At 41.7% G+C, this 14,825-nt stretch overlaps 1 protein-coding gene across 10 annotated transcripts in view; it reads left to right on the top strand.

Moving 5' to 3' along the window:
* The window catches only part of Ikbkg (inhibitor of nuclear factor kappa B kinase regulatory subunit gamma), a 69,505-nt gene extending 61,117 nt beyond the window's left edge, over positions 1 to 8,388 (top strand). For all 10 annotated transcript variants that reach the window (XM_029473060.2, XM_029473056.2, XM_085838138.1 and 7 more), the window contains one exon: positions 146 to 8,388. In XM_029473060.2, coding sequence (XP_029328920.1) covers positions 146 to 288 — 143 coding nt within the window. In that variant the 3' untranslated portion in view covers positions 289 to 8,388. The remainder of the gene's footprint in view (positions 1 to 145) is intronic.
* The last annotated feature ends 6,437 nt before the right edge of the window (positions 8,389 to 14,825 follow it).

Below are 14,825 nucleotides of genomic sequence, written 5' to 3'. Positions count from 1 at the left end.
GGGGTGGCTCCCAGCAATGTAGTCAAATATGGTGGTATCAGTAAGTCTCAGCACCTTGTTAGCCCCCCTTGCCGTTTGAGGCATACCTAGGCTGTGCATGAAGTACTTACATAGTTCATCACACTCCTGTGTTCTTTTTTCTCAGCTCACCACTCCTTTCATTTGGCCTTGTCCAACCAGCGGAGGAGCCCCCCTGAAGAACCTCCTGACTTCTGTTGTCCCAAGTGCCAGTATCAGGCTCCTGATATGGACACTCTACAGATACATGTCATGGAGTGCATAGAGTAGGAGCAGCAGATGCAAGGCCACCTGCAGTCCTATGTCCTAATCTGTGTGACTTGTGCTTTCCTGTTTCACCTGCATAGTCCACAGTTAAGGGCTTGCTTTAGCCCTTTGGTCCCCCATTAGGGTAGACAGCCCCATTCAGGGCTTTTTTTCTGTGTGCCTGATCCACTTTGCCTCTGGTGGCTTCTTCCCTCTTCTCCCATATTCCTAGGGAGTCTAGAATGGAGGCCAGGGGCTCTCAGGGAGCATCCCTTCTCCAAGCAGGTCTGGGTGCAGCTTTTCTTCTCTCCAACTGGTGCCTTTCTTGCCGGTGAACTGCAGGCTCTCCTCCAAGGCATGTGGCACTTGGGTCTATAACATGTGTTACCTCTGGTAGACATGTGGAAAGTATTCTGTCCTTTTGTTACTGTAATTAATGGCGTAGTGAAAGTACTTGTACACTGATCTGTGTGCACCTTTAGGACAGATGCTTAGATGTGACATTGGATCCTTGCCCTGGAGGAGGTGGGCAGACCTTTGGATTTTTGCCATCTCTAAGATATACTGTTCTTTACTAAAGAATTTGCTTAAGTGTCTTTTTCTGGGGCATGTGGGCCCTTTTTAATTCCTCTGATGTAACTTGGATTTTCATAATTCCTACCCATTTTTCTGTTGGGACATTGCCATTTGTTCTTGGGCTTTGGAGAGCATTTTGATTATCAGTCAGGTTGGTTTTGACTATCACAGAAAGTGCACCCCTTGTTCCACGTTGACTGTGTTACTGTTTTGGGGCCTAGAAGCTGTTTTATACTCCTACTTACCCATTCTTTACTCCTAGTTTTTTGGCTTTGGAATTATGACTGCTTTGTCAACAGAAAGGTATTTCACATATATGCTTTTCTTTTTCTAGCCCCAGTGTGCTCTTGTTTTTGCCAAGCACATTGTTACCTTCTGTGAATGGTGGTGGCCATAGTTCATCATACTCACATGTTCTTCACCAGCCAAAATGTCCTAGGGAACCATTTAGCAGTGACTGAATGATCACAGAAAAGGGAACACTTCACTTGTTTTGCAAGGTTCTAGACATTTTGTGGGACCTTACCGCCATTGGTATTAGACTTGCAGTTCTAGTAAAGGAAAGGAAGTTGTAGTTGAGAAAGCAATAAATATGCCTTGCTCATTCCTTAGGTCTGAAATCCTTCCTGCCCTCCTGTAAGCTTTCATGGTTCTGAGTGGTATCTGTGAATCCATCCTGGGGGCTTTTATTCACATGGTTTCTTTCCCATTAAGAGTGAGAAGGCTAAGTAGAATTCAGATTATAAAAAAGGATTTAAAAAGTAATCCTGAGCTGGGGGCTTCCTTGGAATTTTCAGGGGATGCGGAGTACGTTTTCCATTTCCTAATTCCCAGGTATCTATCAGAAAGATCTTTGGGAAAATGTTAAAGGAACAAACAAGTTCTTTTCATTTAAATACCTAATCTATAATTTTCCTTTAGGAATACTATTGGTTTAGCTTGAGTCCAGTTTTGTGGTATATATGACTTTCCTATAGCTGCTTTAAAAATTTTCCTAAACTTGGAAGAGCAAGAATAACAACAAAACAACAACAACAAATCACTCTTTCCTGTTTGGAAGCCATATGTTAAGTTTTTTCTGGAGGCTCTGAGAATCAATTCCAGGCATTCTCTTAACTTTCAGTGGTTTGTGGCAGTCCTTGGTGTTGCTTGGCTTGTAGACCCATCACTCCAGTCTCTGGTTCTAGGGCCTTGTGGTTTCTTCCTCTCTTCTGTCTCATAAGGAAACCATGTTGTGCATGTGGGGTCTGTTTGGTTAGATTAAGGAGGATCTCCAGTTCAAGACCCTTAACTCATTCTACCTACCAAGATCCTTTCCCCAAATAGTCATGTTCTCACATTCTGAGGGTTTGGGTTTACATAACACAGAGTATGGACATCATCGGAACCTGAGTAAATGCAGCTCAAAGGCAGGGACTTTAAAGCCTTGTAATTCTGCTAGAGAGACCTGGTCTCTAGGGTGATGAGCAGTAGTCTTTAGAGTTTGGAGGCAGTCAGAGCCTTGTCAGTGCTTGATGCTGTTAGTAGGGTCAGTGGGAATGATTGGGAAAGGCAGGTTACCTGTAGTAGGAGAGCTGTTGGGCTGCCTGCAGTGGCTGCATGAGCTTCATGCTTCTTGGATAAACAGAGATGCATAGGTGCATTTCTGACCAGTACTTTATCCTGAAAGGGTCTCAGAAAGCAGGTGTGACCCAGTTATACAGTAGGATCATCTGGAAGCTTGAAAACATGGGCTTCATGGACTGGTCAAGACAAATCTGAAGGTGGCACCAGGTAATGGTTGGGACCTAGTACCCTTCTAAAAGGTGGGAGCCCTTGCCACCAACTTACCCTGCAGTATGGTGTATGATTAACCATACATCAAAGATTTGAGATTCTACCATCTTTTTGACATGAGACATGCTGTTTTCTTTTCCAGAATTACTTAAGCTAGAACTGGAAAAAGTGGTTGTTCCATTCCCCTCAGGAATTAGTCTACTTGCTTTTGCACAAATTTTATGTTGTCTCTGGCAGACAACTTTTAGATCCATAGAGCTAGAAGCATGCCCTTTCCAGAAGACCTGTTACTGCTTCTTATGTATGCTCTCTTCCTGTTGGCCCATGCCCAAGAGAAAACCAGAGAGCCAGTAAGACAGTCCAGAGTACTTCACCTACTGAAGTAATAAACGATAAGGCAAATTGTAAGTAGGAATGAATGATATCTAAATAGGAACAATTGCAGCCCTGTGTGTGACACCCTCAGGCAAGGTGAGGCCTACCTTTTAGTGTTTCCCCTTTCAAGGTGGGAGTCTGGAGAGATGAACAAGCACTTTGGAAGCATCCTCAGCCCTCTTTACCTGACAACAGCTTGGTCCTCACAGTGACTGCTTCATTGGAGTGCCTCTCCAGTGTCACGGCACTATCATCTGTCACCACCAAAGGCTGTGATGAAATAAGATGCAACATATCCGATGACACAGGCCTGCATGGCTAGCATCTTGAACATTTTATTACATGAACATTCTCTGTAGGATGGTATAAAAAGGCCCGAGGATTAAATTATGTATAAAATGTGAAATAAAGAAGTAAGACCTTCAAGCATGCACTCTGTCCTCCCTTGTTGGATGTAGGGGTAACAAAGGTTTTCTTTGCTATTTCTATCTCTTTAATCCCCCTGCATTACATAGGAAGTAGCTGTTACACACAGCTCTGAGGTTTCTTCTGCCTATGGCTGAGGAAAGCTCATTATTGACACAAGAGATTGGTGAAAGGGGCCAAGTTAACTAATTTGGGGCTTGAATTTCCTGTGGTTGCAGCAACAAAGTACCACATGTTAGGGAGCTTAGGCAACAGAGATTTCCTCTCCCTGTTCAGGATGGCAGTAATCTGAGAAGTGGGTTCCTCATAAGGGATAACCCATTCCAGTGCCCCTCTCCAGTGTGTGGCAGGTCCCAGAAATTCTTAGTTTTCTCTAGTTGTACCTGCATCTCTGCCTCTGCCACTTTTGTCACATGACCATCTTGTGTTTCCTTTTTATAAGTACACCAGTGTTGTATACAGGTGGGTATTTGGAAACATGGAAGCATTTTGTTCAGTATCTAGTGACAGTGATGGAAAGAGCTGATTTGCAGAGAAGGTCAGAGCAGCATGAGGGTCTTAAGTATGGAGCTGCAGTCAACATTATGGATATGGAAGAGCGAGGGATTGCTGGGCTTTTGGTTTCATGCCTGGGTACCTGGACAATCTATCTACCATTGGGAGGACTAGGTACAGTGGAAGTTAGAGTTGTGAGAGAAGCTGTTCGATGTTCAATTCTGATCTATCCAGGCTCAGTGTGAAATGTCCTGGGTCCCTTCATCTTGCCTTGACTGTTAGGTGCAGTTTCGTATTGAAATTGCAGGCTCTTTTTTATCCATTGCTTACTGGCAACCAGTGTGATCTGGTAAATCTTGTTTCCACTTTGCTTAGTGCTCTCCACTGATTTTCTGTTGCTTGAGACCTAAACTCCATCTTCAGCCTTGTGTTGATCTAATGTCATGTCAACTTCTCTAAAAGCTCGGCCAATTCTCCACTGGCCTTCTATTCCTTTCCTCAGACCCACTTAGCACTTCTGTTTCTTGTCTCCTTTGCTGAGAAAGTTATGTTCCCTAATTTGTACAGTTGACTTCTTTTTGTCATCCATATAAGTGTAAACAAAAGTTCTTTCATCTGATCTCTTCATCCTAAATCATATTACCCTGTTTTAACTCACATTAATACCACTGACCTTTTCTAGTGTTTTTTTCCTTTCTACCACTAGAGGGAGACAGAAGCCGTATCGATTTAATTTAGTCGTATACTCAACACAGGGAAACTCTGCATTTACTGATGGCTGAGCTTGTCTGAGACAATATCAGGATTCCCCTGCCAATATTTTCATGGACGTCACTTGTCACCATAATTGGTGAATTATAGAAGTTATTAATGTACCAGAAATTATAGTACAGAAATCTTATTTTAGGACTATAGTACCAATAGCCTTTTTTTGTGGTGCTGGGGATAGAACCCAGGGTCTTACACATGTAAGCATTCACACCATCACTGAGCTACAATTCCTGGTTATCAGCTTCTCACTTTATTTACCTGCCCCTGACTTTGACAGCCCTGTCTAGTTTGGAACTTATTATGTAATCCAAGATGGCCTTGAATTTACAGCCATCCTCAGCCTCTCCAGTGCTAGGATTATAAATATATCTGACTAGCTTATTTTTTTTCATTTTGTTCAGGTTTTTAATGAGTGTCTTGGTTTCAGATATGAAAAACAGAATTTGGAAGAAAGCCAGTTGGGCCAGTCTGTGGTAGAGCATGCACTCAAAGTTGAAGCAAGATGTTAATGAGTTCCAGGCTGGCTTAGGCTTCATAGCAAGATCCTGTCTCATAAAACAGAAAGTTAACTGGTGATTCCCTGGAGGTGAGAGGGGTGAGGAGAGAGTGATAGTTAATGAATACAAAGTTCTTTGAGGGGCAATGAGAATATTCTGAAATTGGCTATGGCGATACTCATACATTTGTGAATGTGCAAGGAACACTTCAGATGAATGACTTTTGTTGTATATGGATTAGGTTGCAATAAAACTGGCATTTAAAATGTTATCTAAGCCCTGCAGTTTTCCAGAACTTTTTGTGACAACGAAGATGATATAAAAAGAGTTGAATATTTGCTTTTGTTAAATTTAATTTTATTAATTTTTACTTATTCACTTTATATCTCACTCACTGCCCCCTTCCTGGTCACCCCCTCCCACAATCCTTCCCCCCCAAATATTTGCTTTTGAAGCTGTTTGACAGGTGAACTATTGATGAGCTCTTGGCATTGTTCCACTAAGTAGAAGGGCAGATCTGGAGGTGAGACATGTGTGATTGACTTTGTCTCACAAAATAGAATGATCACACCATGGCCTTTCTTCTGAGTTCCACAATTGGAACTAACTGAAGACTAGCAGTTGCCTCTAAATCAGCATGGGCTGGACAACACATGGGCCCTACCTACTACACCAATAGAGGAACAGAATTAAGTGGGCAAGTATGATAGGTAGTGGCCAGTGGGTGGGAAAGCAGAGACCGCCTATGCACAGCAGCTTTTTTGATTGCACTCGTGCCAAGTGTCTTAGGATCAGGGCTAGGATGGAATTTGATTTGTCAGTCATGCTCTTATGGATTTTAAAGATTGGCTCCATAGTTAAGTATATTAATGGAAAAGGGACACAAATGTGAAAAGGGTAAGGATATTTTCTCTAAATATTTTGTGTGACTGAAAGAAGAGTTTAGGATGGGTTACAATGTCACAATGAGCTGAGGTCTATCACCACTGTCTAGACTAGTGGTTCTTGACCTGTAGGTTGCAACCCTTTTGGGATCACATATCAGATATCCTGCATGTCAGATATTTACATTATGATGTATAATAGTAGCAAAATTACAGTTGTGGAGTAGCAATATGAAAATTCATGGGTGGGGGCTTACTACAGCATGACGAACTGTATTAAAGGTTGCATCATTAGGAACGTTGAGAAGCACTGTGTGGGGGCCATTTTGGCTATAACAGGCAGAGTCACAGAATGTAAGGAACTTCTATCTGAGTTAGAGTGAAGGGGAATCACACTATATAGGAATCAGTGCAGTAATGGGGAGGCTTCACATTTGAAGATACAAAAGAGGGACTCCAAGCTGTAGAGGATCGGGTTTTGTGTTTACTAGAGAATTGACAGGTTCCAGGGTTAGGGCAGAGAAAGCACAAGGAGCCAAATAATATTGTCCCAGAAATATAAGGATGTTCTTAAAGAATAACTGAGACACATTTAGCTGCATTAGGGATAAAAATCAAAATGACTGCAGGCTGAAATAAAAGTGGGCACATAACAATACCAACTGTTATTGCTCTTGTGCCAGAATTACCTTGATAATTCTGAAGGTATCTTGAAGGGGAGCAGCAAGGATTTAATATATTTAGCAAGTGATAGAACATTGCTGATAGTTATCAGGGTGAGATATTGGATTTTTCATTTTAAAATACTTATTTGCAAATTATTTTTAATTATGTATATGAATACATGTATGGAGTATACACATAGGTACAGGTGTTTGTAGATGCTAGAGGATCTGACTGCCTGTAGCTGGAGTTACAGAGAGTTGTGGTCTGCCTGACATGGATGATAGAAAACAAACTTGGGTTCCCTGGAAGTGCAAATACTCTTAACCAATAAGCCATCTCTCTAGCCTCATAGGATTTATTATTTTTATTTTTATTTCTAAATTTGAGATAATACAATTACATCATTTCTGTCTTTCCTTTCCTCCATCCAAACCTTTTCATATACTTCTCCTTGTTCTTTTTAAAATTTATGGTCTCATATTTCATTATTGTTGTTACATACATACATGTATATGCACACACACACACACACGTGTGTGTGTGTATGTCTGTGTTCCTAAATATATATAAGTATGATCTGTTCATTCTGTATATTACATGACTTTTTAAAAAAGTGTATATATTTATTGTATGTGCTACAGCAGATCTACAGAGTGCAGAGGACGACTGGCATGAGTCTTGTTTCTTATTCAGCCAAATGGTTCCTAAGGTTCTCTGGCTTGGTGGCAGTTTTTTTTTTTTTTAACTCACTGAGACATCTAACTAGCTTTGGATTTGTTATTTTTGTAAGGTGTCTTAGTGGATATTTATAAAACAACTAGGATATTCATAAGGTACATCATGGTGTGTTAGTTCTTTAAGGTATTTTCCCTCATGATCCTTTTTAAAAGCCCACAAAGTGTGGGTATCATCTGTTCCTGATATAACAGGAAAAATCTAAGTAGCTCTGAGGATGTTTATCTACTCCTGAAACCATCCTCCTACCTCACCCTGTTAGCTGCTGGATTACATGAGTGTATCGCTTGGCCCAGCTTGAAACACACACACACACACACACACACACACACACACACACACACACAGAGCTTTCTCCCTGTAGTACTGGGTATCTTGGAACTTGCTCTGTAGAATAGCTTGTCCTTGAACTCAGAGATCTGCTTGCCTTTGCCTCCTGAGTGCTGGGATTAAAGTCCTGCACCACCACTGGCTGGCAAACTTATCTTCTTTTAAAACAATATTATACAAGAATTATTTTATTGTAAAAAGTAAGTAAATCAAAAGCATCACCCTGCTACATTAATGTAGCCACCCAAACTGTAAAAGCCCCCCAGACCTTAGCACAACCGGTTACATGATGGAAATACCATTTAGGCTGTAAAACTCAGCACTTAGATAGCACCACCTGCCAAAACAAAAACAAAGACCTAAAATCCATCAAAGTCCATAGTTCTGGGAAAGTCTCTAAATGTTCTAATCTTAACTTTTTTTGCTTCTGTAGTTCTTCTGGCTAACAATTTTTCTTAACTGAATTATGTTAACCCAGGATTTGTTTTTTGTGTTTAAAGGCTCAACCTGAGAAAGGCTTGGGGGCTGCGCTGGGATCCCGAACACCCAGTGTAATTGCTGACTGACTAATAAAGACTTTCTATTGGCTTAAACCCACGTCTGAGTAGTTTTCTCTGTGGATACCCCATAATAAAATAAGCACTTGCCCACAACCTAAGGTTATATTTCCTTATATACTCCTAAGGTTATATTTCCAATGTACTCCTATAGACACAATTGTCTCAAAAAGAAGACTCACATATTCAACCTGAAGACATTCATTAATAGAAGAGAGGATAAAATCACTTGATAATAGCATCTGACCATCAGGAAACACAGCCACCAAGGTATATAATTACATGGTTCTCTCAACTCTGCCCTCTGCTTACTCAGTCTCAGCCATGCAAATGAGGGGTTATGGATGCTCTCCAGTTTCTCTAACGTCCCTCAGTTCTTAATCAATAATTAGGAACAAGGGTTTGTAGAGATGTCTCAGCGGCTAAGAGCACTTGATGTTCTTCAGAGGACCTGGGTTCAGTTCACAGCATCTACATAGCAGCTCACAAGTGATTTTAACTCCAGTTTCAGGTGATATAATGCCCTTTATGGCCACTGCAGGCACCAGGGACACATGTGGTACACATACATATATGTTGGAAAACCACTCATACAATTAAAATAAGTCTAAATAGAGAATTAGGAACAAAGTTTGTGAACACTTAAAGGTTTCTACTGTTTTCTCAAAGCTTTATATTGCAGAATTTTTTTCCTGTAAATTATTTTGTAGTTGGTATTTAAGAATTGTCCCTATCACCATCTAGAAACTGCCATATCCGGGGATCCATCCCATAATCAGCTTCCAAACGCTGACACCATTGCATACACTAGCAAGATTTTGCTGAAAGGACCCTGATATAGCTGTCTCTTGTGAGACTATGCCGGGGCCTAGCAAACACAGAAGTGGATGCTCACAGTCAGCTATTGGATGGATCACAGGGCCCCCAATGGAGGAGCTGGAGAAAGTACCCAAGGAGCTAAAGAGATCTGCAACCCTATAGGTGGAACAACAATATGAACTAACCAGTACCCGGGAGCTCTTGACTCTAGCTGCATATGTATCAGAAGATGGCCTAGTTGGCCATCACTGGAAAGAGAGGCCCATTGGACACACAAACTTTATATGCCCCAGTACAGGGGAACGCCAGGGCCAAAAAGTGGGAGTGGGTGGGTAGGGGAGTGGGTGGGGGAACGTGTGGGGGACTTTTGGGATAGCATTGGAAATGTAATTGAAATAAATACCCAATAAAAAATATGGAAAAAAACAAAACAAAAAAAGAATTGTCCCCATCCCATCATTGAACAGAAGGTTTTTTACAGAATACTTGTCATTGTTTTCTGTCAGAATCAAGGCCTGATTTTAAGAGAAACACAGAAAGATAGTAACCCTACCAGATGCTTTGAGTCTATAAAGATTATTATGCTAGGCAATCTTTGTTCTTTTTTTCTATTAGCATTGTATATACATATGTTTTTGGATGAAGATTAGTTGAATGTGTGAAGTATGATTTTGCAATTAGCTAAATTGTCTTCAGGAATTTAGCTGGATCAAGTGGCACACATCTGTAATCACAATTATAAAGAAGCTGAGGCAAAAGGATTGCCAAAAGTTTGAGACCAGTCTGGGCTACACTGGAGTTTCAGTCAATCATAGACTTTGTAGTCAGATGCTATATAAACAAAGTAAAACAAACGAGACAATATAATACATTCAAATCTCAACTGGTAACTGTGACTTTTTAACTTTTTAAATTAATTTTTTAAACTTAGCATATGTCTTAGTTACTTTTCTCCTGCTATGAAGGGACACCATGAGCAAAGAAACTTACAGAAGAAACTATTTACTAGGGACTTACAGTTTCAGAGGGTGAATTTATGACAGTCATGGCAGGGAGCATGGTAGCAGGCAGGCAGGTAGGCAGACAATGGCACTGGAACAGTAGCTGAGAGCTTAATCTGATCCTCAAGCATGAGGCAGCAGTGGTGCAGGGTAGGAGCATTAAGTGGGAATAGCATGAGCTTTTGAAACCTCAAAGCCCACCCCTCTAGTGCCATGCCTTCTCCAACAAGGCCAAGCCTCCTAATCTTTCCCAGACAGCCCTCAAGTGGTGAGCAAGCATTCAAATATATGAGTCTATAGGGGTCATTCTCATTCAAACCACCACAGCAGACAAAGTAATGAGTTGTATTATGCATTTAAAAAAAACTATTTTTTTGTTTACATTTCAAATGTTGTCCTCCTTCCTGGTCTCCTCTCCACGAATCCTCCTCCTCCCCTTCCCCTTTGACTCTAAGAGGGTGCTCCCCAACCCTGTCTCACCCCTCTAACATCCCCCTTCTCTGGAGCATCAAGTCTCCACAGGACTAAGCGCCTCCCCTCACACTGATGCCAGATAAGTCCACCCTTTGCTACATATATAATGGGAGCCATGGACTGGCCCATGTATACTCTTTTTGGTTGGTGGTTTAGTCCCTGGGAGCTTTGAGGAGTCCAGTTAGTTGATACTGTTTTTCTTCCTATGGGGTTGCAATCTCCTTCAGCTCCTTCAGTCCTTCCCCTAACTCTTCCATTGGGTTCCCAGGCTCAGTCTAATGGTTGGCTGTATCTGCATCTCAGGATCTAAGATCAACAATTGACAAATGGGACCTCATGAAGCTGAAAAGCTTCTGTAAGGCAAAGGACACTGTCCTTTGGGACAAAACAGCAACCTACAAATTGGGAAAAGATCTTTAACATCCCTACATAGAGAGTTAATATTCAAAATATACAAAGAACCCAAGAAGTTAGACTTCAGAAAACCAAATAACCCATTTAAAAAAATGAGGTACAGAGCTAAACAAAGAATTCTCAACTGAGGAATCTTGAATGGCTGAAAAGCACCTAAAGAAATAGAGACCACCTCTAGTAGGTAGACATGGCTCCCAGCAGAGGGATGGGGTCACTCACCCATTTCAAAAATTTTAACCCAGAATTGTTCCTGTCTGAAGGAAATCAGGGACAAAAATGGAGCAGAGACTTAAGGACTGCCCCACCTTGGGTGTGGAACGCCTGACTTGCCAGCAAGAAGGACACCACAATAGGATCCTTCTGCACACGTTTATTGGGCTGCACATTGACTGTGTAGGCGAAAGACCCCGAGCCCTGGGCCTCTCACTCTTATATACTATCAGTTCCCATCCACTCACAGCAGGCCACATCACCTCACCAGGTACGCAGCTTCAGCTAATCAGGGCAGCAGGGGCATATCTCCACCAAAATGGCTTCGCCAGTAACCTGGTACACCTGCGCAGCTCTCACGATGTTTGTGGCTTATATGAGGAAGTCAGGTGCAAGTCATACGACTTAGCTGCAGTCCCTGGCGCCTTTGGGACTGCTGCCACACCTGCTCCCCACACTTGGGATCCATCTCATCTGTAGATATCAAACCCTGACATTGCTGATGCCAAGGAGCGCTTACTGACAGGAGCCTAGTGTGTCTGTCTGAGAGGCTCCACAGCATCTGACTAAGACAGATTCAGATATAGCCAATCATCTGACTATGCCCAGGGACCCCCAATGGAAGAGCTAGAGGAAGGACTGGAGGAGCTGAAGGGGTTTGCAACCTCATAGGAAGAACAATATCAACTAACCAGGACCCCCCTCCCCCAGAGCTTCTAGGGTCTAAATCACCAACCAAAGTGTATACATGGATGGGTCCAGGGCTCCAGCTAAAAATGTAGCAGAGAATGGCCTTATCTGACATCAGTGGGAGGGGAGGCCCTTGGTCCTGTGGAGGCTTGTTGCCCCAGTATAGTGGGATGCTAGACAGGTAAGGCAGGAGTGGGTGGGTGGGTGGGGGAGCACCTTACTAGAAGCAAAAGGAAGTGGGATGGGATGGAGGATTTGTGGAGAGACCAGGCAGGGGGACAACACTTGAAATGTAAAAAAATAACCAATTAATAAAAAAAGAGTAATGTTCAATATCCTTAGTCTTCAGGGAAATGCAAATCAAAACAACCCTGAGATTCCACCTCACACCAGTCAGAATGGCTAAGATCAAAAAGTCAGGCGACAGCAGATGCTGGAGAGGATGTGGAGAAAGAGGAACACTCCTCCATTGCTTTGTGGGATTGTAAGCTGTTACAACCACTCTGAAAAGCAATCTGGCAGTTCCTCAGAAAATTGGAAATAGTTCTACCTGAGGACCCAGCTATACCACTCCTGGGCATATACCCAAAAGATGTTCCAACATATAACAAGCACACATGCTCCACACAGTAGCCTTATTTATAATAGCCAGAAGCTGGACAAAAACCAGAACAGAAGAATTTATACAGAAAATGTGATACATTTACACAATGGAATACTACTCAGCTATTAAAAACAAGGACTTAGCAAATTTTGCAGGCAAATGGGTGGAGCTAGAAAATATCATCCTGAGTGAGGTAACTCAGACCCAAAAGAGCACACATGGTATGTACTCACTTATAAGTGGATATTTTCCCCAAATCTCAGAACTCCTACAATACAACTCACAGACCATATGAAGCTTAACAAGAAGGAAGGACAAAGTGTGGATGATTCAATCCCACTTAGAAGGGGCAACAAAATAATCACGGGAGGTATAGGAAGGGAATGACTTAGGTGGGAGGGGGAGAGAAAAAAGAGGCAGGATCGGGTATGGGAAGAGACAGAAGAGAAGCCCAGAGGACCAGGAGCAGTAGGGGTAGGGTGGGGAACGGGGGGGGGGGTGCGGGGAGCCACTAGAAATTCCCAGATGCCAGGGATGCGAGAGGCTCCCAGGACCCAATGTGGATGATATTACCTGAAATATCCAATAAAGGGGAGATGGAACCTGAAGATAACACCTCCAGTAGATAGGCATGGCCCCAAGGTGAGGAATGGGGCCATCCATGCAGCTCAAAAATTTTAACACAGAGATGTTCCTGTCCAAAGGAAAGATGGGAAAAAAAAATGGAACAGAGACTGAAAGGAAGACCATCTAGAGACCACCTCACCTTGGGATCCATCCCATGTGCAGACACCAAACCGTGACACTATTGTTGATGCCAAGAAGTGCTTGCAGACAGGAGCCTGGTATGGCTGTCTCCTGAGAGGCTCTGCTAGAGCCTCAGACATTATAGAATTTTTATACATATTTTTTTTATTTGTCCTCTCTCTAACTCTTCTTCCCTGCTCCTCTGTTACTCTTTTTTTCTTCTTCTCTCCAATACTCTCCCTTCTGCTTTCATGTATTTCATTATTCTGTTTTCTCCCTCTTCTTCCTTAAGATCTCTTCCTTCCTCTCATGGTTTTCTTTCTAGTTTTATCATACACACACACGACCACCACCACCATCATGGTTTTCATTTTAGTTTCATTACATACATATACATTCTAAAAGGACTTGAAGTCAACACATCACAGAGATACCTGCATATGTGTTTATTGCTTCACTATTCATAATAGTGTTATGGCTAAAGAAACTTTAGGCATCCATCTTGGTATCCACTAGCATTTTGTTTCTGATTCCAGTCCCTCAAAGATAAGTTCTCAATAACCCTATCTCAGTGATTCCCCACCCAGATATGTATAGCCACGAACTTCTACTAGTTATGATAGGACTAATTGCTTTTTTTGTCTTCTGTAACTTGTTTACACAGATACCCAAAGATTGTTTTGAGTTATCCTAACCACTTAACTTGGCAGAACAGACCAGTTTTTGCTTGGATGTATATATATATATATATATATATATATATATATACATACACACACATATGGATACATATCCATACCCATACACATATATATCCGTATCCATATATATACATATGTACATATACGCACACGTGTGTGTGTGTGTGTGTGTGTATGTGTGTGTGGTGTTCTTATGACTTTTCTCCATAAAAAGCCCTTCTACATGCCTCTCCTTTACAACATTCATGAGCCGAGATTGGGCTTTAAGTCATCCTGCTATCAGCTAAATCAATAAATCCTTTAATTATACTTGGATTGAGTCTATGTTCTTATCTCAGGGTTCACAAACTCCACAACAATAGTTAAATGATACCAGACTAGCTGTTTATCCACAGATGAATAGTTAAGCAAATGTAGAACACGCACAATAGAATTTAGTTTAGCTGTAAAGAAGGATGAAATATATTTTCAGAAAAATAGATGTAACATGCAATCATTGTTAAATGAATTAAGCCAGTGAATGTGACTTTATTTGGAAACTAGATCTTTGCAGACCAGATCATATTAAGACAGGGAAAGGATCTTTACCTATTCTAAATAAGATAGGGGACTAATATCCAATATATATAAAGAACTCAAGAAGGTGGACTCCAGAAAATCAAATAACCCCGTTAAAAAATGGGGCTCAGAGCTAAACAAAGAATTCTCATCTGAGGAATACTGAATGGCTGAGAAGCGCCTGAAAAAATGTTCAGCATCCTTAATCACCAGGGAAATGCAAATCGAAACAACCCTGAGATTCCATCTCACACC

Source organism: Mus caroli, unplaced genomic scaffold (genome assembly GCF_978045245.1).
Source record: "Mus caroli unplaced genomic scaffold, Mus_caroli_1 scaffold_5, whole genome shotgun sequence".
In the NCBI taxonomy this organism is placed as follows: Eukaryota; Metazoa; Chordata; class Mammalia; order Rodentia; family Muridae; genus Mus; species Mus caroli.
The sequence above is the reverse complement of the archived record's forward strand: the minus strand, read 5'-3'. Positions and strand labels throughout refer to the sequence as shown.